This window comes from Telopea speciosissima, chromosome 1 (genome assembly GCF_018873765.1).
Source record: "Telopea speciosissima isolate NSW1024214 ecotype Mountain lineage chromosome 1, Tspe_v1, whole genome shotgun sequence".
NCBI classification, from domain to species: domain Eukaryota; kingdom Viridiplantae; phylum Streptophyta; class Magnoliopsida; order Proteales; family Proteaceae; genus Telopea; species Telopea speciosissima.
In genome coordinates, this window is record NC_057916.1 from 73,540,140 (window position 1) to 73,568,124 (window position 27,985).

Sequence of the window (27,985 nt, forward strand, 5' to 3'; positions counted from 1 at the left end):
GAGTCTGTACGTGCTGCTTTATTTTTCGATGTTTGGGTTTTAGGGTTTCCTTCTCTCTTTTTTGTTTTGTGATTTTTACTTCTTGTTGTGGCGATATGTACGGATGTCCCCCCTACCCTCCCTCCTCCCGTTCGCACTGTGGTTGGTAGTTCTTTTGAGGGCTATTGAATTGGCAATGGAACTGTTCACAATTAACTGAAATTTTTTAGCAGTTTTACTTTTCTCCCTTTCGTTCTATTAGGGTTTGCCTTGTTTGCATAATTTGTAAGCTCTGGATTCTTGTTTTCATGGAATTAGTGGTGCTTATCTGTTGCTCTGAACAATTTCCATGGATTTTTTCTGTTTTGGGTAGTGTTATCTAACTCTGATTGATGAATTGTTAAATTGAAGATGCATATTACTAGGATAAAATGTCAAAGTCAGTGGGGGTTTTTTTTTCTCTCTGTTTACAACATTTTGTTGGCAAGAGTCCTTCACCAATTCATGCTATTTAGCTATACACCCAAATAAAATCAAGTTTTAATTTCTAAGAATTTGCAGAATCAGATGGCTATTGCTTATCATGAAAATGGTCTGGTCTTTCGAACAGGACACCTCATGCCTCAATGTAATGAGGTTCTGATTTCATGGTTTTAAGTGACATAGACTTTGAATGGTTGTTACTTAGTCATGCTTTGTGTCATAGAAGCGAATGATTCTTCTGTTACATTCCTTTCTGTACATGAAAACCTTGATACTATTATTTAGTTGTTTTGCTTGCTTTCAGGGGGGCAGAAATAGAAATCTAAACTTTTGCTTTCCCTTCACTATTGAATTGAATTAATTGATACTGCATGAATTGTTATACAAAAGAAAATAAAGTATTATTGCTTTTTTCCTTATCATTATTTTAGGAAGGGGCTATGAGCTTGAGGTTTGTCCATAACATAAGACAAGAATAAGGAGGCATGATGGCAGAGAAGGTATGCCAAACTGAAAAATGGTGGTATCAAGGGCAGTTAGAATTGAAATCCCAATAACCATTTTGTGTCTAGTATGATCTTCCTGAAGGGAGTCTCAGAAGTTTCTTATACATTCTTTTGATGTAGTTTCCATAATTGCCAACAGTTCAAGGAATTGAGAAAACAATAATTCTAGGGAACCAAGATTGCAGATGTAGCATTGGAATCTGCAACCTCGTTCCACATCTGTAGAGGTTGGATTACTTAGAAGAAGTTCAAGATAGTGAGTATTTAAAGGAATTCTTTGGGGCTGAATGGACAACCAGTATTCCTTTCTGAGAGAACTTTTGAGCTTCTGTTTGACCATATGATGGAGGAATTGTGGTTGTTTACCATGTCTTCGGCAGAGGGGGAAGGGGGGGGGATTTGAGAACTGTATTGTGGTATGGTCATGGTCCTCGAAAACTAGTAAGTTCTGTAGTATGATCCATCCAATAGAAGAGTGTGTAGTTTGTCTTAATTCTCTTTTACTTATTCAACCTTCATCATTTCCTATGGTCTTACATACTTGTCCACCCTACAATAGAATTGTAATTTTTTATTTTTTTATTCTTTTTAGATAGATAATGAATTGTAAATTAAGGGTAAGCAGATCATTAGATTAGGTGATATATTGGATAGTTTTCATGGCAGTAATGAGATCTGGTTCTTGTTCTCATAAACGCGGTTTGTGAAACTAGTCCATTAAGATTATCAGCCATGGTTTTAAAACTTGGATCTGAATCAGCTGTGTCAACTTGGAATCAACACCCAGATCGATGCATATACAGAGTCCGATCAAGTTAGGCCAATTGTGAGTTTGTGACCTATTCCCGGCTGTTTCCGGGATGATTCGACTCGGAATTGATGGAGACAGATCCTGTAGCCGATTCCAAGTTTTGCCTAGAAGTGAAAGTGAGTAAAGGTAATATTGTATAATGGGGGGCCTTTTTGCTTGAAATGAACTGATCAAATTTTGCTGGATCAATTATGTTGTTCAACATCTTATTATGTAAAGGGAGACATGGCATCTTGTAAATTGTAAGACGGATGGCTCCACCCTAATGGCCAGGTGGGGCTAAACCATAAACTGGTAAGAGGGCCAGACTGATTAACCCAGTTTCATCTCCAGTTAATATATTATTCAACTTTGTCTGGATCAAGCGAACTGCGTGTCTTTGCGTTGGACTTGATTTGGTTCTGATTCTTAAAATAGCAGAAGATAACCTTTCTATGGTCTTAGCGTAGATAGTTAGATCCATTGCACTTGGAAAATAAAAAGAAATAAAGAAGGATCGAGTTTTCCCACATCCACGTTCAAGGCCCCTGACGGACGTTAGGCAGGGTATTTTAAATTTCGTCTAATACGACATGTTTTAACTTAGGGGTTCAAGTTTGGCCTGAACCCGCCCTGGCCCGCCCTGAGTCCGGGCCTGGGTTGAGATTCCTTGGCCCTGAGGGTGGGTTAGGGTTGAGAAATTTCGGCCCTAAGTCAGGGCCAGGCTGGGTCAGGGTTGAGGCCTCGGGCTGAGCCTGTCTTCCTTTTTTGGTTCTTTCTTTTGTTTTTTTGTTCTTCTTTTGCCTTTTCTTTCTTCTTTCTTCTTTCTTCTTTGGGCCAGCCCATGCATCTCCCCTTCCCAGCTTGATTGGCCCATGCATCTCCCTTCCTCCCCATGGTCAGGGCAATCAGGGTCAGCCCTGCCCGACCCTGAGGGCGGGTTAGGGTTAGATTTTCTGGCCCTGAGTTAGGGCCGGGTCAAATCTGGCCCCAACTAAGGGGACTCAGGGTTGGGCTGGGGTTTTAAAAGGCCCGACTTTGTTACAGCCCTAGTTTTAAGACTTGAGAATATTAAGCGTGTCAATTGGTCCAGTTTTGGGCTATCAGTCCGGTTCCTTAATGGTTCTAGCCTTAAGGGACTAAGGGATCAGGACCAGAACCAGACCAATAATCTAATCGGTTCCAAACTTGAGATCTCTAACCATTAATTAATGGGTGGGCCGGTTCTGGTTCCTAAACAGTTCCAAGCAATCCAAATTTATAAAAAAAAAAATAAAAAAAAAAAACTCCAACACATGCTACATGTATTTAATAACATTATAATAATACATATGTTCTATATTAATTGTAAAAAAAATAAGACATCAATTTCAATCACATGAGATATGATTCGTTTTTGTTTCTATTTTTTCAAATCACAACACTAGTCTATATTACCTCTTGTTTTGTATTAATTAATAAGTAACAACACCACCACTCTTATAAGTTGAGATTATTTTAAGATATGTTCTTAAGTTAGCATTCCCAAATGGACCTTTAAATTTACAATCAAATCTTTGGTAAAATAGTACATGAAACAAATGGTACTAGCCAAAATTTGAAAGACTAAACGAATAAAAGGTTTGACCTTAGCTCTCATGACCTTGAATCTTAAGATGTAAATTTGTTCCGATTCCATCGGATCCTAATTGGTAGATCCGGAACCGGACCGATAACTTATCAATAGATCCAAAACCATACCAATAAGCCATTGGGTGGGTTAATTCCAATTCCTAGCTTCTGGTCCGATTACAAGTTCTGATCCGAAATTGACACCCTTGCTTAAGAGGTGGTTGAAGTTGTTGAACCGTCCTCTACTGGTGTAAGAAATTTTTCTCTAATAAAAAATAGTGCAACTAGGTAAGGAGTCTTTGAGCCATTGGAATAATTTCTGCCTTGTCAAATGAAATATTTTGTTTATTTCTTTAAAGAGAAAAAATAAATAAATAAATGTTTATGTGTGGGAGCATAGCTGTGTAAAAAACCGTATTAGTGGGGGGGGGGGTTGGATCTCTTACCTACATCAATCACCAAAAGGGAAATGAATTCGTCCAATAGAGGATTCACATGGTCAAGGAGGAAAGAGTGTTAATGCAAGACTTATATAGTCATGATGTGTGAAAGCATCCCCACACTGTCTTTTCCTTTAATAGGTAATATAATTATAAAAGAAGGAAAATGCCATCTCACTTATTGGTAATCAAAGAAAAATGTACCTTTTTTCCCATAAACATGACGCAAGTGCCTTACAAAATGAATATCACAGACTATCATATCAAGGTGAAGGCCGGTGGGGTGCCAAAAACAAGAATGGAAGATCTGCTCGTATGTATAGGTGAACATACATCTCAAAGTCAATCACATGCTTATTTTGTTTTCATAAATACCCATCTTCCCCTTGCAAACGGTAAAAATAGGACAAGTGGTTACCTCTCACATGTACGTGCACCTGCACATACATACAGAGGAACCGAACTAGCCAAAAACTGCTGAGTGAAATTGGTCATGGTTAAGCAACCGCTTGCATGTCTCATGTTCGAGATCTCACCCCTCTAGTTGGCGTATGGGCCCTTGTGTAGTGTCGACCCCGATGGGTTTGTGTGCAACTTATTTGTCTGTCAATCTTCCTCACGACTACAATGGTGCTAATATAATGTTTTTTCTTATGGAATGCTAATATAATCTTGCTTGTATATATATCCCTTGCATAAGAGCTTGGCTCTTACTAGTTAATATAACTAAGAAGTCAACCCAAGACCAGCTTGAGAGGCCTAGGCTTCATGCTTTACATGATATAAGACCAATTAGATACTTCAGGAATTGTTTAATCTTTTATATTCCCGGGAGATTAACAGTGTGGTTGACTCCTTGCTTTAATAAATAATCTTTCTTGTCAACCCCAAAAAAAAAGTAGAGAGACCAATCAGATACCTAAACAAAAATCGCCGATCCATTTCTTGCTTTCCCTTGCCACCCATGTGTGATTTCATCATCACATCAATATTTTTTAGAAATTCCCTCACTTATTCCTGTGCTTTAGGTAGCCAGTGAAACTTTTCGAAACATTTGATTTAAGGGGAGTTCTTTCGTCTTGAAATCTAAATAATATTCATTATTTTTCCTGGCATTTCTCGAAAAGATACAATTGCTTGAATTTTGACCAATTGGATATCCAGAAACAATACTTTATTATTTGTTCATTCAAGAAAGAGATCTTTATTCTATTTCTATATTATATTATTTCTAGATAGAAATTATAAAAGAAATTTTTTCAAAGAAGGATTGGTCGCCGAAATATAATCGGAGATTGAATCTTGATATACCTCAAAACAATACACTTTTGTTACTGCCAGATGTATTGGCAACTGCAGATCATTTGATTGGAATGAAATTTGGAATGGATACACTTGATGATATGAATCACTTGAAAAATAAATGTATTCGTTCTATAGTGGATCTCTAGGGTTTTTCGTGCATTTATTATGTTTGGTTTAATTTGTATGCTTCATCAAATCGTAATTCAAGGTACCTAATGAGCTCGGTTGACTCATCACTATGGGTAGGCTTTTCTCATTTTCAAGGAACCGTTCTCTGCATGGGAGCGCAGGGGCCAAACGTGCGTGGCAGCCAATGAGAACATATGCTGGTACATTGGGGGCAGAAATTCCACCATTCATGGGGGTAGGACGGTCATTTCTGGCCCCCAATGTGTGTGAGCGTGGCCCCTGCGTCCCATGCGAGAAGTGTAATTGGATACTCGTTAGGGCCCAGCCCAAGAGAATGTTTAAACAGACCAGGCCCTTAAATGGGCCATACTAATTATTGTAACCTACGGTCCTAACTACCAGTACCAGGGAAAGGCATCAAACTAAAGGGTGCCTTAATGGATTCTTTTTTTCACAATTTGATAATTCGTTCGTGTTTGATTCAGTTTTGACAAGCTGTTGAAGAACAATTCGTATTGGGAGAGCAAGAGGGAGAGGTGAGGTGAGGAGAGGAGAGGGGGGGCCACGCGGGCCTCGTCTTCGCTTCCAATGGATTAAATTACATTAATAATTGAAACCCCCGACATCTGAATTGGGTTTGAGATCTGAAATCGATTAAATCTCGTCTTGTGATGGGCGATTTTGAACAGCAGCAATGAAGGGCGTCTTTTCGGCGCCTGGAGATTACATCCACTTCAAGTCCAAAGTACCTCTCCACAAGATCACAGTACGTTTTTCCTTCTCCAGAATCTCTCTTTTGATTCTTATTATTCTTTCTGCAATTATCTATTCTGGGATTCTCGTTTAAGTTTCATATCGTTATTGGTCGTCTTTATAACCAGTTTTTTTCTCTTCAAGCTAGTGCCTTTTCAAGTCCACGGATTTCTAATGGGATTACTTTCATGTTTCAAGTCGTTTAGTTGACTATCTTTTAAATCTAATTCAATCTCATACTTTCAGGTTTTCAGCACCTCAGTTGATTGAGTTGTTGAATTATGTGCTTACTGTAAAGAAAAATGAAAAAGTGGTTTCTAACTTTGTTGTTGTAATGCTGTTGGCTGATTTTTCTTCTCTTGCAACTGGGAACCAGCATAGTTTTGGTTTTTTGAGAAACACAGCCATCATCCTAACTTGAATCTGAAAGAGAGCTTATGCTGGTACTGTTCTGATGCCTGATATATCTCTTGTCCACAAATTCTTGTTTCTTGTAGATTGGGTCAAAACAGTGGCGGTATTATGACTTTGGGCCAAAGTTGGTGCCTCCGGTTATCTGTATCCCTGGGACAGCGGGAACTGCAGATGTCTACTACAAACAGATAATGTTATTGTCCATGAAGGTAGTGAATCTGAGGTTGTAACCTTCTCATATTTCAATCGCATGCTGTTAATACCCTTTCAGTACACTGCAAGAATCTCAGAATGATTTCCCAAGAAAAATTTCTCATTTTTAAGAACCCATCTGAATAGTGAAACAACTTGTCTAAGTAGTTCAACATCCTGATTCAAATGATATGAGAGGGATCTCATGGTTGTTTTGGCCTCCACATGGTTCACGTTTTCTTGTGTCGAGAGCTTCTCATTCTCTTATGGAAGCCTTTTGGGTTAAAGCATAATTCTGAACTTACTATCTACAAATATATAGCTGTCGCATGTGATACATTGTACTGGTTGACTGGTTGTACTTACTTTCAAGGATAATATATCCTATCTTAAATGAATACAAATTGATGTATGTCACATACTTGAAGTATGCATTGCGACCTCGGTGCAATGGTAAGGTTGCTCCATTGTGACAAGAGTCGGAAAATAAACTCTCCGCGAAGCGGGTATAAGGCCGCCAAGGCAACACCAACTAGGCGACCAAAATGCCCGCCTAAGCGGCCAAGGCGACGCCTTGACAACTATGGTGATGAAAGCCTCATGCACTGGGTATGCCCTTTTATGCTTGAAGTATGCATTGCATTTACCTTTTTAACCGGAGGGTGCTACTGCCTTGGTCTTTTTCCTCTCCACAGACTGGAGGAGTGAGACAAATAATTGAACTTTCTGAAGTATTTAGATTATTGAAGCTGAACAGGACAAATGATTATTGAAGGGAGAATATTATCTTTCACCTCTTAGAAGTATTGAGATTATTGAAGCTGAACAGGACAAGTGATATTTATGATTCCTGTGATAGAGGGGTGAGAAAAACTAAATCAGAGCTCTGTTAGTGGCATAGTTGTCACGGCGTCTAGGCGACCTAAGGCGTTGGAGAGGGTCCCAAAACATGGCGACACCAACAAGGCAGCCAAGGCGCCTGGACGCCTTGACAACTATGGTTAGTGGTTTTAGTTAGGCGAAGATTTGTTGGAGTTGTGACAAAGGATGTTGCGGAAGGAAGATTTGCAGCCAATTGATGGTCTTACATATAGTTTGTGGTGGCATTGACTTTAATGTTTGCCCAGGTTGGGGGGAAGGCACTGGATTTCTGTTTGGATAATTTTAATTCTTATATTTTATATAAATAATTCTGGTAGTGTTATTGGAGTGGTTGATAAAGTGCATGCGTTTTGTGTCTGCGCAGCTAAACTATTTGTATTGCCTATAAATATGTTTCAGCAGTTATAGCATGTTATGATTTGTTGAACCAAATTTTCTAAATTCTTTAGCAAATTTTATCTTTCCTATTTACTTATCTCTTAGGAGCCATCGCTTGGTGTGATGGTAAAAGCTTGAGCCGCCACCATGAAGATGGCGTTTGCATTTGAGAGCCACCACTTCATGCAATAGCTGTCAAAGACTAGGACCATCTCTAGTGCAGCGCTATTGGGACCTGCAAAAATGGGACTTGTACCAGATTACATCCCATTTATTTACTCCTCTATCCTATTCTTCCTGACAATATTATTATGGGTACACCTAGAAGCCCAAGTCGATGCCATGTTAGGTGTTACTGTTGTTGGTTTTGCCACCATGTTGGAGCCTTGTTGGTGTTGATATCTACATGTGTATGACTAAGGGTTATGCTCCTCTTTTGAAGTGTCCAGATAACAGAGCCTTTTAGTTTGTTGGGCACTGTGGATTGTGGCTCTACAAACATAGGTTTTTGTTGGTCATTTGGACTGTTTCCCTGCCCCTTTTTTCCTTTTTTGAAAAAATTAAAAGAAAATATTATAACTTATCAGGGAAAGAACAGAGCTAAAAAGAGGCAGGTCCTCAAGTGTATTTCTCATTGTTGCTGGTAATTATTTAAGAACTGTCACTAAATTGTACTGTTTTTTGGTGGTTTCTGGTCTATCATGTACCTTTTTTTCTAACTTATTAACGAGGTGCTTGTTAATTTGTTTCAGGGTTATCGTGTGATTTCTATTGATATACCACGTATATGGAATCACAATGAGTGGGTTCTAGCATTGGAAAAGTTTTTGGATGCTATTGATGTTCACCATGTAAGTAACAATTTGTTTTTTATTTTTTCTTCTCGTAGTGCTCTTGTTATTCAGAGTTGGTTCTCATTCAATACAATGTGCACCTGTGGTTATAATGGCTGAGCTGCTTCTTGGTTTATAGAAAAAATTAGGGTTCTTCTCGGAATCACTATGCCTAGTGAAGTATAACATTTCACTATTTACCACTTGGCAGTACATGGGTTAGTCCATGTGATAGAGGACCCCACATACTTCTCAATGGCCAAATTTAGTCTAAAGTAAGCAAGGAAAGTTGCTCAAACGCTAATTCAAAATTTTTGTAATTACCAAAATGCCATCAAATGGAATACAAAATGGCATCTTTTGTAATTTTAGCTACTTCTACTCATTTCAAGATGAAATTGTACCAATGAGATGCTTGTCTGGTCCTCTATCACATGGACTAGCCCATGTGGCAAATAGTGAATCTGATGTAGATCGAAGCATGAAGAAGACCCCCCCCCAAAAAAAAAGTTACTGTTCACGTGAACAGTACTCATGATACTGTTCATGCGGCACCGTTCACATGAACAGTGATTTGGGGGCTGATATAGACTGCTGGCTTAGGGAGTTGATTTTTGGTGTTATTTTTATTATTAGACATTTGTTAAGTTTCCTATTTGAGTTGTAATCCTAATTGGGAATCCTAGTTCTGTTAGGAATCCCAGTTAGACTCTAGTTTCTATTTTATAGGTTTTATTAATCAGTTACTTACTTAGATTAGGATTGGTTGCTTTGTAATTTGGTTATTATAAATAAGTAGGCAGCTGAATAGAAAAGAGACACAGATTGAACAGAAAAGAGCTATTGCTGAAGCTGTGAGATGCGACAACGGTGAGATACCGTGGGTGAGAAGCCCTGGGTGAGAGGATGATGGGCTGAGATAGCTGATTCTACCCCCCTTCTATATCCCTTTCTTCTTCTTTCAGTTATTCAATTTTGTTCTTTTATTGTATCCTGCTGCAATCGATTTCCGCTGGTTTCCCTTGTTCGAGGTCGATTTTGCATTAGGAGCGTTATACATCACTAGGTATAGCGACAGGGAAGAAAACCCAAAAAGTTTGTTCATGGAAATCAAGAAATATTTTTGTTCTAGTTGGTGTCTTGGTCCCTTGGATCTTATGTTGAGAACAGTACTCCATGCACTTGCACTTGCATATATGGTTCAACAACTTATAGCATTGAGATTCTTGGAGGTGGATGTCACCAACAAGCCAAGGAGATACCATCTCCTTACTCCAATAAATACTGAGGATTATCTAATAATTCCAGTTAGTGGCAACAGCACTCAGGATTCTACCTTGCCATGGACATTCTGATAGAATGCGATGGCAAAAGTATTCATCATGATGAAGAAACTTTTAAACTGGAAATTGGAATGCAGTTAGTAGAAGTGGATATAAGGGAAGGCCAAATGATGATATGACTATGTGGGTCAGGTTTGATTCCTTACAAAGGAGCAGAAGCACCAACAAACCTTAACCCTTAGAGTACGGGAAAAGAGGGAAAAGGGAAAGAAGAAATAATAGTTGGTTCATTGTTCAGATGATCTTTTTTTTTGTTGGTACTTTAAGAATTATATAGAAGAAAGGGGCACAAAAGAAAAAAAAATAAGTAGGCGTGTTTCACTTATCAGAGGGTACAAGGGGAGGACAAAGCCACTTGAGGCAATCCCCTTCCAGTTAACTTTATCGAATTGTTGTTTCTCTGGTGTTGATCCCTGCTAAGTTGGTTATAACAGCTAAACTATTATGGATGAATTGGTAATACCTGGATGAGTTATTGTGGATCAGTGCCTTGTGGTTCAATAAAATACGGAAAATAAGTCTCCAGCGGGGAAAAATTGAATTTTAAGGGTTTTGAGTGAGCACGAATTCCCTATAGAGTTATAGTGTAGAACTAAGTATCCAACTTGAAGTAGGACTCTAAGAAAACAGCAACAAGATCGAATTTTGAAACTGTGGGTGTGTCTAAAATATAATACGATTACCAAATCTGCAGCCTGATTTGAAATCTCAGATGTGAGAAATGAGAAATTGAAATTCCAGCATGTCGGTAATGCAAACTAATCCTAAACCAGAGAATCCCAGTGCGAGATTAGCTTGCGACAGCATTGCAGGTAAGGAATAAGAACCAGAAGAGAAATTTGAGTAACTCAACCTAAACAACTCTGATATGCATAAAATTCTGGTCGATCGCTCTAATCTGTTAGCATAATAGGTGATGCAGATAGTTTCTATAGCAAGCATCACACTAGCCGTAAGAATCAAAGGACTGGTCCATCCAACCACTTAGAGGACCAGCCCACAGGGCCATAGAGCCAAGCCCTGATGTAGATTGAAGCATGAAGAAGAGAAGGACCAAAAATCAAATTCAAAACAAAGTTACTGTTCATGTGAACAGTACCCGAGTTACTATTCACATGCTATTGTTCATGTGAACAGTGTCACAAACAATATTTGCCTTGTTTGTGAATATTTTCAGAAGATCTTGTGGGCCCATTGGAGATATCAAGTTGAGTTTGCCTGCAACACAAGCAAGAGTTGATTGGAAGCCTTCTAAAAGATCTACTTTCTATTTTGAGTCTCCTAGGAGATTTACTTCTATTTTTTTTTATTTCTAAATTTGAGATTTGCCTTAGGCAGCAAGTATTTAGTTTCCTTTTTAAGTTGTTTCTATTTTTAAAGTTTCCTAAGTTGATGTAACAATTGCTATGATAGGAAGCAATTCACTTTTTTATTCTCAGCAGCAAGGATCTATACAATGTAATGGCCTTTAGAGACCCCCACGATTTAGTTGAATGAAAAACTTGCTTTTGGCAAATTGATTGTCCTGAGAGAGTCTAACTGGTGAGAGACCAGGGTTGAGAGAGCCACCTTTCTCCTATCTTCCTTCCCTACTCGATCTCCCTACTTTCCCTATTTTCTGTTTTATTTTCCTGCAACTATTCCAGGCCGTCTGAGACCTATATGTGGAGCTGTTGAGCATCTTCTGAGATTCTCTAATAGTCCTCACTGTTCCTGGAGATTGGTTATTGATTGTGAGACTAACTCAACCCTGCGGCTGTGTTTGTTTCTAATTCCCTGCTGTTGATGTTAACCTACTCATCTCTGCAACCTGAGAACCAATAGAGCTGAAATTCTGGGTATATATTCCCTTGTCAAAGACCTCCATTCGATTGCAAGAAAGGCTTGATCTGAGGCCTGATGTTTGGGATTTCAGAAATTTCCAGATCAGTTCTGCGGTTGTCTTATTCATTAAGCAATTCTGCTGGAACTTCATCTCATCATACCTCAGCAGCAATCCATCCATTGAGGCTCATATTTGGAGGATTATCCTTACACCATAAGAGCTACCTTCGATCCTAATTTAGTCCTCTTTTGCTAGCTGATCTGGTTTTGGTTTCTATTATTAACTGTAACTCTGAACTTAGAACCTGTTGAGTATAATTATTTATATCCTGCTTGGGACTAGGTCACTGTGACTTGGTCTTACATTAACCAAATAATGTAAGACTGGACCACCAACTATTCCCAACCCTCTTACTTCCATCATTCATTTGTCATTTTCCAGTTTTCATTTCTCATCTCATTTCCCATCCCTCTTCATTCCCCTTTTCTGTTTAGACCTCAGTTTTCCCTACTTTGTTTTGTTTGGATCCATGTAGCCAACCCCATTAAGTTGGGATAAGGCTGAGTTTGTTGTTGTTGTGGTATGCTGTCTCTTGTTAATTCCGATAGATTTTGAACTATTGCATTTTCCTCTGAAACCATAGATTAGTTTATATGGTCCATAGATTATTGTCCTTTTTATCCTTTGGCAGCATGTGGTGTTTGAAATAATTGATAAATTTTAATTTTGTGTATCAAAATATAGAACTAATTCAAAGAGACTTTACATTGTGAGAAAATAGCATGACCCTTAGTTGAGCCTTTGATAGTATGAGGTTTTACAAAAATTATCTTAATAATAAAAATATCATACAGTAACTTGAGGGCGGGCCTTGGTGCAAAGGTAAGGTTGCTCCATTGTGACCAAGTGGTTACGGGTTCAAGTTTGGAAACAGCCTCTCTGCGAAAGCAAGGGTAAAACTGAGTACATTATGGCCCTCCCCAGACCCCGCAGTGGCCGGAGCCCTGTGCAGTGGGTACGCCCTTTTTAACTTGTAGAAAGTATATAATGTGTATTTCCTTTTGCTGTCCCATCATCTAGTGTTCTTTGTTGAAACTGTTACTTATTTTTAGCTATTGTTAATGATAATTTTAAGAAGATCATGCAACAAAAGCATATGCCACCAAACACAGACCAGGCATAGATGTGTCATTTACGAAATATATATATACTTATTGCATGACGTTTTTTTCAACTATATAGATAATTGTGAAAGAAATGGCATGTTGGAAATGTGTGTTGTTTCATGTTTGATTTGTTTTAGTATATCATATTTATTTATTGGCATTATATAACTGTTGAATGTGGCTAAATTAATTGAGATGATACTGGCATACTGCTTATATTTTCTCACCAGTTTGGCAGTGCCTATGTTAGTTTTATAATCTTCTAGTTGTTGTTACGACTTCCCTTTGATTTCTTCTTTTTATTTTTTTATCTTTGGGAGGTGGTGTTTAGCTTTCGACTCCTTAACTGTGTAATGATGTGTATTTTAATTCCCTAGGCTTTCAATTGTAGCTTATATATCTTCCCCAAATTTTTTCTAGTTCAAAAGTTTTCGGATGGAAATTTATCCTAGTTATGTTCTCTTTTCTGAGACAATGTTTTCATTGATTTGAAAATTTCAACAATTCAACCTTGTGCACAATTAGGTATCAGAGCTCTTTAGTGACACTGGCAGTAGACCTCAGAAGTCCTGCTAATATGCATTGCATTGTGTTTGTTAGTAAGTTGCTCTGTTAGAGACTTAGAGTGTTTCTATGAACCTCGTAAATATGTGTAAAACAGTTTTATTCTTAAAGGAATAGCCGAAAAAAGGTTGAATATGGGTTCAAGGGTTTGTTTGGATGTCAGAAGGTCATGTTGTACCTTAGTTCTGTTCACCTGAACTGGTAGACTTTGAGTAGATTGGTTGCTTGTTTAATTTAACACATAATAAAAATCTCTAGAAGAAATTCCATCTGGAAAGAGAATTACTTAATCAATCACTAAATTTTTTCTTTTGTAAAACCCTGGCTTCAAATAATTGTTAAGGATCTTCCAACATTGTAAATCCTGCAGTCCATGGTGTTTAGCTTGTTAAACACGCTTCCTTAAAAAACAGTTCAAAAACCATGGATAGTGGAACCATTACATTGGGACCTATGAGAGCGTTCACTTTTTTTAACCTTCAAGCTTCTTGACTTTTTCCTGATGCTCATATGTGCTACTTGAAACGTGGATTATGAAAAATAAATATCTTTGAGCTGGAACCAGGATAGGATTTGTTATCTGGAGGTCAGGAAATTAGACTTTGCAGCTAGTGAATGTACAGAGTTTGGAGTAGTAATAAATGATATTTGTTGTACTTTGTTGCATAGTTGTGCTCATTCACCATGGCATTACTTCCCAACCATTCAAGTTCTTCTTAGATGATCTCACTAATCTTATTTAACAGGTACATCTTTATGGAACATCATTGGGAGGTTTCCTTGCTCAACTATTTGCTCAGCACCGTCCAAGACGTGTTAAATCATTGATACTCTCAAACTCATTTTTGGAGACACGCAGTTTTGCTGCTGCTATGCCATGGGCTCCCGTGTATTCTTCTCATAGCTCATTCTCATGCACAGCATTGCATACATTTAGTTCTCACTGCAAGCATGATCATCTACACTTTGCTAATTATTTGAACCTTCACATCTCATTATCAGAATTGCGAAATTCTATGGCATTTAGCATTCTAATAATGCTAAATGCATTTGGTTTGATCCCCCCCCCCCCCAAGATTGAGCAGATCTTACGTTATGAATGTGCTCAATCTTGATGCTTGGGAAGGAAATTGTCATTGTAGCCAACAAAACCTTCTTATGGCTAGTGATCCTAAGAAATGTGTTGGTTAGTGCCTCTCCAAAACCTTGGGAAAAATGTAGATTAAAGGTTTCTTTGCTGCTCTTTTTGTCCTCCTTTCAAATGAAAAAGAAAGTTGACAATGGAGTTGCCTTTCAGGTGACTAAGTCAAGGCTGCTTGATGCAGACTCAAGTGTCTATTCAAGGAAGTTAAGTGTCTTATTAGCCCATGATAGACCTTATTTTAAGTGTTCTAATTCAGGCCCATATCAGGCTCTTATGTTAAAGATAACTTAAGCCCATTAAGCCATTAAGACCATCCAGCGGCCAGCCTTGTGAGGAAAATTTTGTTTGAAGGTTTCGTGGGCCCATGTGGTGTTGCTGCAAGTTGCTTAGTAATTAACTTATTTAGTTATTAAATATGTAATCATCTACTAGGTAATTTAAGATAGTAGCTAAGTATTTGTTTGTCTTTTATTTCTCTCTTATTTACTCTCAATTTCTATGTAATAGAGATCCTAATTAGTTGTGTAATGGGGGGAAGGGGTAAGGAAGAAAGCGAATTCAGGAAGGAAATCAGAATTGCAGGGGGAAAAGAGAAGAAACCGTGAGAAGAAGAAGAGGGGGTAATGTAGTCCTAGATAGGTAGGAGACCTACTAGGAGCCAGATAACCAGGACCTGCTGAATGGCTAACTCGATGGGGCAGAATTGATGTAAATTAGGGCAATTCTAGGGTTAGGTTTATGAGAATGGGTTAAATCTTATATGGTTTTAATAGGCAGGTCTAGGAGAAGCTAATAGTGTAGGTTTGAACAAGGTTTGAATAAAAATTCAAATTTCAGAAGTTAGGGTTTCGGGTTTTGGAAATTAGGAAAAAGGGATGACATTAGGGTTTTGAGTTGGAGTTTGGGTTAGGACTGTTGGTCGAGTGTTAGAAACAGTGAGGAGGTGATTCGGTTGTGATATGGATAGATTTTGATGGCTAAAAGTGATAGATCAGTTATTCTAGGGTTTTGGATTAATGGAGGTAGAAGGGGGAATTAGGGTTTAAGAGCTGAGATGGCCTTGGGGCTAAGGTCTAGTGAAGAGAATTAGGTAAGGCTGCTGTGGTTGAATTTTGGAGGAAAACTGATGGTAAAATTGGGCTGGACAGCTTAGTGAATATTTAGGGTTTATAGGGATCGATGGGGATTAATGGGGGAATGAAGCTGTAGGTGGTTTAGGGTTAAGGAACTAAAATAAAATAAAAAGGGGTGTTAGGGTTGGCTGTAGAAGGTTAGGAGAAGAAGGGGATGACTGAAACTAGTAATCAACTTACTGGATTAAGCAGATCTTCAATGGCAGCTTGTAGAAAACACTTTAAAGAATGACCTCCCGATCTACAAGATGCAAGGAGTCGTAGGAGTCTAGGAGATCCACCCACCCTTCCACCTTGATACGACTCACAAGGTTGTCTTGATATGACTCACAAGACTCACTCTCAACGGAGATAATCAGCAGCATCAAACGAAATATTTTTAAAAAAACTAAACTGTGGGGGAGCCTCCCACGATTCTGTTATTAATAAAGGCCTAAGGGCCAAATCCTAATACAATTTAAAATCCTTCTCTATTCCAAAATCGTGGAAGGAGTGTGAGACTAATAAACAACTTAAAACAAAAAGACCTATTTACCCTAACAACTTAAAACACTTTAAATAACTGAGATTCTGATGCAGGTTCATCATAGAAATTGGCTTATTGGCTTATTTCTTTAGAAATAGGCCTAGGGTTGGGTTATATACATGTTGGGCCTTTGTTCCCAAAGGTTTTCTATGTATTAGGTCACTTTAATGAGCCTAAACTAGGGGTATATAGGTTGCATACGGGATTAGCCCAATATTTGGTTTATTTTTATGTTTTTTAATTGAACCGGTTCAAATTGGTTGCATCCAATTGGTTCAATTTAAGTGATCATGTGACTTGGTTAAGTGATCATGTGACAACTTAAGTGCTCATATGATGTAAGTTGGGCTGGATTAGGACTCTATAAGTTCAACCATGTTTTGAGTCTATTTCCTTTAGTATTCTAGTTTCCTAGTCAGTTTAAGTTACCTAATAGGTTAGGGATAGGGTTAGGCCATTCCTCTTTAGTGTCTAAGTCTATTTTTGAGTCTTCTATATAAGTTTGTAAGGGAGGCCAGCATTACATACGAATTTGGTTAATAAAAAATATTGTTTTGCTGCTGTCTTTGCTGCTGTTGCTTCTCTCTTCAGAGATTGTCTTGTGTGTCATATCAAGACCCCCCCTTGTGAGTAATATCAAGTTTGAAGGACTGGAATCCCCAGTGACTACTTGCATCTTGTAGATTGGGAGGTCCTCTCTTAGCTTTTCTTCAATCTGCTACTGTTGGAGATCAGTGTTAATTCAAGTAAGTAGTTTTATAATTCTGCAATTTCATTCCTCTTCTTAATCCTCCACTTAACCCTAATCGATTCCCATAACCCTAGCCTCACTCTAAAAATCTGTCCAGCCTTATCCCTCCACTCGATCTCAGTTGCAGCCCAATCTGTCCATTAAAACCCTAAATCCAATTCTGCCCTAAATTACAGAATTTCGTAACTCATCCAAACCCTAACTTCTTTATACCAAAATAACCCCCTAGACCTGCCCATTAATACCCTATAAACCCCTTTCCCAAAATCCACCCCTAAACCCTAGTTCCTGAAAACACTCCATTTTTACAAGGCCTCTAACCCGAAACCCTAGATTTCCAACTTCATCCAAATCAATCCAAACTTACACCAATAGACTCATAAAAACCTGCACATCATTACCAAATAAAACCCTAGCTCGAAACCTTAACCCTAACCCTAACCCTAATTCTGCCCTAATTAGCCTAAGCTGTCCCAATTGGCCAGCCTTGTTTGGTGATCCTATTACCCTGGTTCCTAGTGGGACTACTCCTACCTAGGACTACATTAGATTCCTAATTAACCAATAGGATATAAGATCCTACTAGGCAATAGGAACACTTCACTTTAATTAGACCAACTTAAATTGAACCAATTGGATGCAACCAATTTGAACCGGTTCAATTAAAAACACAAAAATAAAACTAAGTATAGAACTAATCTAAGGCTGAAATAAACTAAGTATAAGATTATACTACAGCTCCTACTATGACCCTATGCTTAGGGTAGCTTCTTCAACTCGAGGAGGCCTGGATCTACATCAGGGGGGATCAGAGTTGCAGGGAGAAAAGAGAAGAAGAAGAAGGAGGGGGGGAAGGAGGGTGCACACGCACACAGCCAGAAATTCAATTCATTCTTTGGTTATTCAATTCTGTTCCCATTCCTTCTCAATATACAGTCTTTTAAAAACTCAAAATCAAAAAAATTGCTGAAAATAACTCCCTAACAACTACTTCTACAGCAATAACTGTCCTCTAATAACTACTTCTACAGCAATAACTGAAATAAAAACTAAATGCAGGGCTGGTAGGGCTTGGGCTTGGGCCTGAGATGGTATCCCTTAGAGTATCTAATTGGGCCTGGGCTAGGGCTAGTAGGAGTAGCCCCCAAATGTCCTGCATCAACTCTCCCTGCTTTAAAAAAACTCGACCTCGAGTTTGGATAAACCCAGGAAACCAGTCCATGTGATGCACATCCATGCCATTCAAAAGCTCCAGTAATTCACGAGAAGAGGAGATGAAATCTTGAAACAACACGTCCTCTCAATATTGTTGAGTGGAATGTCGAAGTCATACGCCATTACTATTGCAGTATCTCCGGTGTTGTTCATCATTCCAACTTGGGATAAGATGGAATAATATAGAACATTGGTTGTTGCAATCGTGTGGTTAAAGGGGTTCAACGGATGTTATGGTAAAGAGGATAAGATAGTTGTTTATGAGTCTTTTGTAGTTCTGGCTTGGGGTTTCCAGAACAGGGAAGGGAACAAGATAAGAGAACTTAGATAGGAGAAGAAAGATAAGAGGGGAAGAAAGACTGAAAAGGAGAAGAATCTGAAAAAGAGAGATTCACCCAGGTTTGGGCTTTGATACCAAATAATGGGGGAAGGGGTAAGGAAGAAAGAGAATTCAGGAAGGAAATCAGAATTGTAAGGGGAAAAGAGAAGAAACCGTGAGAAGAAGAAGAGGGGGGATCAGAGTTGCAGGCAGAAAAGAGAAGAAGAAGAAGGAGGGGGGGGGGGAAGGAGGGTGCACATGCACACAGACAGAAATTTAATTCATTCTTTGGTTATTCAATTTTGTTCCCATTCCTTCTCAATATACAGTCTTTTAAAAACTCAAAATCAAAAAAATTGCAGAAAATAACTCCCTAACAACTACTTCTACAGCAATAACTGTCCTCTAATAACTACTTCTACAGCAATAACTGAAATAAAAATTAAATGCAGGGCTGGTAGGGCTTGAGCTTGGGCCTGAGATGGTATCCCTTGGAGTATCTAATTGGGCCTGGGTTAGGGCTAGTAGGAGCAGCCCCCAAATGTCCTGCATCATTGTGACAGCAAAGGACTCTTTGCCGCACAATAAGGGTTTCTACTTTAGTATTTTGTTGGAAGCTATTATAAATAAAAGAGAAAGGAGGCAAGCCTCCCACAATTTTGACAAAGAGATTTGTGTCTTCTTCAATGAAGCAATAACTCCTATAGTGAAGTAGCAGCAACCAAGGTAGTGAATCCTTACAATGGTGGGTGGTGAAGCCAAATCATATGATCATATCCTTTTCTGCCTCCCATCTTCTCTCTTTCTTTGTTCCTTCTACCGATTCCTGTTAGTTTTCCAGCAAGCATATCTCCTACTATGGCCTTCTACTAGGAATTTTCTCACTTTCTTTTTGAATCTTATTTGCTGTTCTATCATAATTATCATCCATTAAAGTTTTCTGCAGGTTTCCAATATAGAATCATTCCCATGGTTTCTGTTTCTGTTACTCTCTTTTCTGTTGTGTTGTAAAATAACCACCATCGACTCCTAGGTTTGTGTTGTTTCTCATCTCTTTTTTCCCTCCATTCCCTACCATTCTAATGCCAGTTTTCACAGTTTTTAGTCATGTTCTATCATGACAAGATTTATGGAATTTTTAAATTTGAGAAAAAACTCATTTGAAAGTTGAAAATTTCACCTACTGTCGAAAATCCAGTTTTTGTTCTTGATCTGGGGGGTTTAACTTTTTTTCCTTTTGGAATTTGAATTTCTAACTATTTTTATTGGATTCAAATGGGGGGGTATTTTCTTATTTATGAATAATATCTTCTTTTTTTTTATCAATTTATGAATAATATCTTAAGTATATGTACTTAAGATATTTGGCATAAATAAGCTTGGGTCAACCAGGTTCAGGTCGGAACTCCCAAGTTTCGTCAAGTTTCGATGGGGATAGGTGAATTTCTATAGGTGGTTCAGGTCGAAACTTGTGAAATTACCGAAACATGTCGAAACCAGGTACAAAATGGTATTGCATTAAGGTTTTTTCTTGGTTTCTTGTGAAAACAAGATTTAGAACCATGGGTGTTGCTACAAGTTGCTTAGTGATTAAGTTATTTAGTTACTAAATATGTAATAAGCTACTTAGTAATTTATGATACTAGCTAAATAGTTGTTTCTCTTTTATTTCTCTCTTGTTTGCTTTTTATTTCTATGTAACACAGATCCTAATTAGTTGTGGCAGCAAAGGAACCCTTGGCCACACATAAGGGTTGCTATTTTTGTATTTGGTTGGAAGCTGTTATAAAAAAAGAGAAAGGGGGTAAGCCTCCCATGATTTTGATAGAGATTTGTGTCTTCTTCAATGAAGCAAGAGCTCCTATGGTGAAGTACCAGCAACCAAGGTGGTGAATCCTTGGAATGTTGGGTGGTGAAGCCAGATCATATTCTTCTCTCTCTCCCATCCTCTTTTTATTTTGTTCCTTCTACCAATTTCTGTCAGTTTTCCAGACAGCATATCTTCTCTTACCGTGCCCCTCTAGGGATTTTCTCACATTTTTTTGCCGAATCTTATTTTCTGTTCTACTTTTATCATATCTATCATCCACAAAGTTTTCTGCAGGTTTCAAATATTGAATCATCACCATGGTGTCTGTTTCTGTTACTCTCTTTTCTGTTTTGGGTTGTAGTCTGACCACCATTGACTCCTAGGTTTGTGTTGTTTCTCTTCCCTTCTGTCCCTCCATTCCCTACCATTCTAATGCTAGTTTATCACTTGTTTTACACACTGATTTGCAGGTATTCATCATTAATTCTCTGTTTTCTGTGTTGTTACTAATTCTGGCTGGAGGGATTCAAGCTACCATTCTAGCCAATCCAGCATCGGATTGACCTCATCTTTTGATATTGTTTACTTCCCTGTTTTGTCCTACGTTCGACCAGAATTTGAGGGTCATTTGACCCACAGATTGAGAGTTATCAAATGTTCTTGTGAGTTACTAATTACTAAATACTGTTAATGTAGTTTCTGTCATACATTGTTACAGCAGATCCAACCATTGGATCAGCTCCAGCGTAGTTAGGGGCCTAATCGATTTTAATTTCAGCCCCATCTGACTGTTGGATTCTGAAATAAACTGCCCTATTGTTTGTTTACTTGGATTGCTGTATTTCTGTCCTGTGGTTATTGTATCCTCTTAATCTTACCTTATCTACCCTAGATCACGTCAATGCTAGATTTTTTTTTCCTTCTTATGAGTGCAATTCCATTTTCTGTATTTAGTTTACAGAGGGGCCTTGCTATGGGATACCCACTTTGGTGACCCTTCAAAATCGCACCTGGCATCAAATATCCTCCACATGGCTGCTCCGATGGGACAAACCATTAAAAAATCGAGGACCATGAGGAGGGTGCATGGACATACATGGAGGGGTATGCTACTACATGGGAGGATGAATTGTTGAATTCGATGCTGAAAGTTGACAAGTGAACAATACAGACCTTGACCTTTCTATCGAACAGTCGGAATTGCCAACATCATTATGAAAGTAGGGGCATTTACTGTCAGGTGTGATTTTGGAATATCAACCACCTGGGTGGTCCATAGTTTCTCCCCCTGTGAGGGTCTTGATGACATCTGCTAGAAATATATGCTCTATATGATCTGGAGTGAACTAAATATTCATCCTGGCATTACTCTCTCTGTCTTTCTCCTGTGGTGTCCTAGAACTTTCTCTTTGAATCTATTATATAGAAAATTTATGTCTTTGCCACCAAATTATTGTAAAGAATCATGTCTCCATTTTTTTTTTCTTCAATTATACATAATCTTTCTAATCTGTGTTTTATCTTCTTTGCAGTGTTCGCTGGACACCTTCTTTTTTGCTGAAGCGATATGTCTTAATAGGAATTCGGGATGGTCCACATGAACCATTTATTGCAGACTCTGTTGACTTTGTTGTCAGCCAGGTAAATTATATTTAAAGCTAATCTTCAAGTTAGTTGTGTATTGTTAATAATCCTCAACAACTTCGTGAAGTAAATTTCTGTGCATCTTATACTTACAATGTAACTATATTACTCGGTTGTACTGTTATCTTAAATGTATTATACAACTGATGCAGTTGTATCAATCTGTGATCCCGTATGGAGGCTTAGACATAAGCGTGGGAGGCCCACAAGGTGTTTGTGGCAGTCCAATGGGCTGAAATTGAGTTTTAGGTAGTTATATTATAGGTTGGGTCATTTATTTCCTTAGGTTTCATTGCAATGAGCCTAATTTATAAGCCCATAAAATGGGGGGGGGTGAAGTTAGTACACTGAATTATTAGTTAAGTGTTTTGAGTTTGATTATGATACTTAATAGATTTTAAGAATTCTATTTTGAGTCTATTTACTTTAAGTCGGCATAAGAGAGTGATTAGGAGTCTTTTTATGAGTCAATTTTGGGAAATTTAAAAGGTTAAATATATGTATACAACACCCCCCCCCCCCCCAAACAAACAAAAAAAAATCAATTGGACATTTTTTGATTAAAGAATATTTTCTTAAGAGTTTTGGTGTTGTTGAGCAGTGCATACGGGATTAGTATTCCAGAACTGATCTTCCTCCTCCTCCTAGTTCTGTTCATCTTTCTTCCCAAGTGTAATCTTTTCTTCAACTATTCTTCTTCTTCGTACTTATTATTACATCTTCAGTATCTGGGTTTTCTGGAACAGAATCCTTCTATTTCTGAATCTGAGTGCTATTTAATGTTTAATCAATAAGTTCATTATTAATTTGTGATTTCAGTTCTTGTTTCTAGAACCCTAAGATTCTACTGGATTTGAGAAATTCTAGTTGAATTCACTTTCTTTAAATAGTTTCTGAACTTACAGTTCTTCTCTGAATCCTGGTTTCTGTTTACTCATCATTCTTCAATTTAAACCATGGGTTAACTACTGTTATAGTCCCCAGAATTCTGGCTATCGATTCTGCAGTATGGCTCCATCCTACCTACAGAAGGATTCTTTGATCAGTGGAAATCCAACCATCAGATTCAAATCATACTTTGCAGAATTATTTCCCCTGATAAATAGTTTACTTGACTAGAGTTTCATAATTATCTGAGTTGTTTTGATTAAGTTTAAACCTTCCTCCTAATTTGGTTGTGTTCTCTTCCTGCGATCCTGTTGCAAGCTAATCTTCCGTTGGATTTCTCCTGGCTTTGGATTAGTCTCTACATTAACAGCTCTTTTTCAAAAAGTATTATTATTTTTCTTAATTGTATTCTTGTGCACTAGCCATTGCTTTTCTCGTAATATTGGAAAGTCTGCCTTCTTTGGCCTGAAAAATTAAGTTGTATCCTTGTTTATTTGCTAAGCCCTTTAATTTTCTTTTCTGCTCTTGAATATCTCAACAGGTTGAGACAATATCAAGAGAAGACCTAGCTTCAAGATTATCTTTGACTGCAGATGCTGCATCAGTTGGACCTCTGTTGCTTTCAGACTCATTTATCACCATAATGGATGTATGTAACCTCAAACCCACTCTGATATTATATTTAGTTTCATCAATAACATCTCTTTGGAGAACAAATAAATATGCTTTGTATCATAGTTGTCAAGGTGTCGCCTAGGCGTCCAGGCGGATCTCTAGGGGCCTAGGCGACTGTCGCCATAGTGCAGGGCGCCTTGTACTGGTTTAATTGGTATCAAACCAGATTTTGGCACTTATTTATGCCAAATATCATTCATTTACTTAAGATATTATTCATAAATAAGCAAATACCCCCTATTTGAATCCAATAAAAATAGTTAAAAAATAAAATTCCAAAAGGATAAAAAGTCAACCCCCCAATTCAAGAACCAAAACTGGATTTTTTGCAGTAGGTGAAATTTTCAACTTTCTAATGCTCAGTTTTTTCTCAAATCTAAAAATTCCATAAATCTTAATATGGTAAAACATTGCTAAAAACCTAAGGTGCAGTAAAATATTCATTTGTTTTGATATTTAAAAACATATTTTCATTCAGAGCGATTTTGACAATATTCGTGCACACCAAATAAGGTTTAACCAGAACGTAACTCCTTCAATATGAATCAGATTTAAGCAATCTTGGATTTGTTGGAAAACTGGTTTTGTGTTCTACCTAATACAAAAAGTCTCCTGTAAAAATAAAATCATTTGATCAGTCAAACTTCTTAAAGAACAAGAACATTTTTCTAAATCGAGAGCAGTTTAATTACTTACTGATAAGATCATATTTTCTAAGAACAGTAAAAACCAAATGTATGTTTTGATTGTTTCAAACTTTCAATAGCTTGCTTCTTCAGTTTTGCTATCTTCTAGTTCTATGTTGATTTTTGATGACTTTATGTGGCTTAATATTGATTTTTTATTATTTAATATGACTTATTGTTGAATTTTTATGACTTGATGTTGCTTAATATTGATTTTTTATGACTTGATGTTGTTTAATATTGATTTTTATGACTTGATGTGGCTTAATGTTGATTTTTTATGATACAAGGTACATATTGTAGCATACTAAATAATGTTAGAAAAGAGGGAAAATAAAAATAACACTTGGCGCCTAGGTAACACCTAGGCGGGCACTTTGTCACGTAAGCGCTTAGGCACCCCTCCACCGCCATAGGTCGACTTGACAACTATGCTTTGTATGAAATTGAAAGTTACGATGATACAACAGAAATTTTCTGAAATTCATCAATGGAATATTGTAGTAATCCTTGCCGGATATTGAGATGGTTCATGACTCTTTTGTGAAGCATAGCAGCAAAACATCTAGACTAATATTGCTGGACTGTTCTGTGTCATCCAGCTACATTTCAATGTATGAGAGAGATCCACCAGGGTAAAAAGACTATAAATGCAAGATATGGGGGGGAGTGAATGCTTTCTTTTTGGGGATTTTTAATCTGTGAATCATTAATGAATTCACTTCATTTGTCGACTCTATGAGATCTGATATTTCTATCAAGCATAAGTTCTATAACAAGGTATCGAACCTATGGATCTATCCTCTCTTTTTCTATTTCTAATTAATTGGTTAGTCCTTGGATCTAGAAATAATATAGAAATAGCATAAAGATCTCTTTCTCGAGTGAAGAAATTATAAAATATTATTTCCGGATATCTCAATTGGTGAGTCATTGGATGGTAATTGAGTCGAGAGTTTGAGAATTGCAGTGTTGTACAGTCAATTAATATCCTCTCTTTTGAGGAGAAAAAAAATTGGCAAGTCATTGTGGTGGAAATCGACTAGTTTGGTCTTCATCATGGCTAGGTTCATAATCTCTTACAGTTCTCTTCCCACAGTGATTTATGGACTTTCTGAGAGCAGTGAAGAGGTTGGATATCAGATGCATCAATTATTCCTAGATACAGTATTGAATTGTAATGTGACCAGTGATCCTCAACAAATTAAATAGATCTTCTTTTGCTTCTTCATTGATTAAGAAACTTTAGTTAGATTTTCTTCACAGGGACAGTAATTTGTTGGTAAAAGCCCTTGTTCTTTTGTACTGTTTAGAAGTGTCAAAGTGCAATAAAGATGGCAAGATGCTACTTTATAGTTAATTTCTTTTAGGAGAAGGTTTTTGTGCACAGACAACAATGCGTCAAATGGGGGGTTTGGTCATTTCAACCCACATTTGACCCCATCTGATGTCCTGTGCATGACTGTGCACAAAACCTTTTGCCTTTCTTCTAATAGTTCTAAATCTTTCAAGTATCTTTTTTGTTTTATTTTAGAACTCTTTCCTTGGGTTGTTCTATTTGGAAGCATTTTAGAATACAAAAGAGCAAATGTTGTGATTATATTCCTATTGATTGTTTCAATCATGGATACATATTCGTTGGTCATTGTAGACGAATGACTACTGTGCTACACCTCAACAACTGAAAGAACAACTGGGTGAAAGGTACCCGGGGGCTAGGCGAGCATCCCTCAAGACTGGAGGTGATTTCCCATTTCTTTCCCGCCCAGATGAAGTTAATCTACATCTTCAGGTATCTAGAATTATGCTACAACTATTTGGTCCCTGGTTCATATTTGACACTAGCTCCTGTATTCCTCAACTGGCAAGTGGAATGTTGCAGCTGCATCTGCGGAGGGTAGGAGTTGAAGCTAGACCGGAATTGGTTCCAGGCACTCCAAAGGATGGCGGAGGCGAGAATCCTAGCAAGAATGATGAAAGAGAAAATGTGGATGACCCACCTATGGATGGCGGAGCTGAGAGTCCTAGCAAGAATGATGAAAGAGAAGATGTGGATGACCTGCCTAAGGATGGCGGAGGTGAGAGCCCTAGCAAGAATGATGAAAGAGAAGATGTGGATGACCTGCCTGAGGATGTTGAGGGAGGTAATTTGAACATTACCATAGAAGATCATTTACTTCCAGCTTCTGATGGTGAAAGTTCTCATGATTTGCATGACCAGGTCCTCAAAGACGAACCTTTGCATCCCGAATCATAAATATTTAACACTTCTAGCTTCCTCACACGGTTGTGGATAAGCAACAATATGGTCTGGACATTGAAACCATTCTCCAGCGTGCTTGTGCATTTTCATTTCTTCATCTCATTGTGGTGGGGACATTGTACATTAGCTGGTTTGTAGGAAGTTCAAGCAATGTGTGTAATATATGACTTGTGCATCTCATTTTTTGCATGTGTTAATATACCGTAAACTATGATCATTTCCTCTTTGCTAGCAATTAATGTACAATTTAATTGAGTCTGATGTGTCTGTGTTAAATTCCAGAATTGATTAGGATTGCACCTGTATGTTCCTTAAAAAATAACCATTCATAACAACACTGATGATATTTACACACATTTCCCATTAACATGGAGAAAAGATTCCCAATATTAAAGACCGCTATCTACTATTAGCTAGAAATTTGAAATAAAACAAAGTGAAATTATTTTAAGTTAGGGAGAATGTTCTTTGTGCCGGGGGCGTAGGCTGCATCCAGACACATGGGGGTGGGCGCAATGACCACTCTGCCTCCCTTGAGTGGCAAGCCCATGTGTCTGGGTGTAGCCTGTGCTGCGGCATAGAGAACATCAGCCCTTTAAGTTATTAATTAAAAACTTACAAACTTTAATTAAAGAAAAATCATAGTAAACTAAGAAGTTGTAATTTTTCTTTCTTGCCCTTTTAAGATAACACATTTTTTTTTAATGAGGGTAAATCATGTAATTTCACACAAACAGTTCATTAAGTAACTTTCAAAATTTTTGAAATTTTTTTTTTATCCTTGCATTAAATAATAGTAGTATATAACACGTGAAGGGAAACTGTATCCCAAAATAAAATTGTATAGGCAACTCACTCCAAAGGGTAAATCTCCATCACACCCTCATCAGAGTCATTTAGACAGCTTCTCTAGATGGCCCACTTTAGATTAGTGATGTGTCAAGTTTCGAACCCTATCTCATTTAGGACATTACCCTTGTATTAAGACAGCATTCTTGACTCCCCTTATCCCTTTGGAGTCAGTCCAAAAGCTTCTATGGTTCTCATAGGATCCACTGCTAGCTCGGTACGCGTGCCCAGGAGACTAGTCAGGCTGAAGGTTTCAGACATCCTCATTAGCCAACAAAAAACAAAAAAAAAAAAAAACCTTCTTGACCAAATTTGTCTTTATCTTTCCATGGGGAGCAAATTGGATTCCACTAAAACTCAACAAGCTGATCAATCGATGACAATGGGCAAATATTGGGACTAGGGGTGTTAATGGGCCGTACTGGGCTGGGCCGGAACCTTAGCCCAACCCTAGGTCTCATGAGGTCAGCCCAGCCCGCCCTTACCAGG

At 37.9% G+C, this 27,985-nt stretch overlaps 1 protein-coding gene across 3 annotated transcripts; it reads left to right on the forward strand.

The window, feature by feature from the left end:
• The first annotated feature begins 5,816 nt into the window (after positions 1-5,816).
• Positions 5,817-26,906, forward strand: LOC122649146 (maspardin). Of its 3 annotated transcripts, none has more exons than XM_043842519.1 (10): positions 5,818-6,009; positions 6,494-6,619; positions 8,615-8,713; positions 14,340-14,482; positions 22,024-22,132; positions 23,565-23,672; positions 26,036-26,176; positions 26,267-26,386; positions 26,417-26,445; positions 26,480-26,906. In XM_043842519.1, exons 1-10 carry the CDS (start codon positions 5,938-5,940, stop codon positions 26,535-26,537), a joined length of 1,005 nt encoding a protein of 334 aa, XP_043698454.1. In that variant the 5' UTR covers positions 5,818-5,937; the 3' UTR covers positions 26,538-26,906. The 3 variants fall into 3 exon arrangements, with proteins under 3 accessions (XP_043698456.1, XP_043698454.1, XP_043698455.1); XM_043842520.1 differs by having other exon boundaries at positions 26,267-26,353; positions 26,414-26,445; XM_043842521.1 differs by lacking the exon at positions 26,417-26,445 and having other exon boundaries at positions 5,817-6,009; positions 26,267-26,348; positions 26,463-26,906.
• The last annotated feature ends 1,079 nt before the right edge of the window (positions 26,907-27,985 follow it).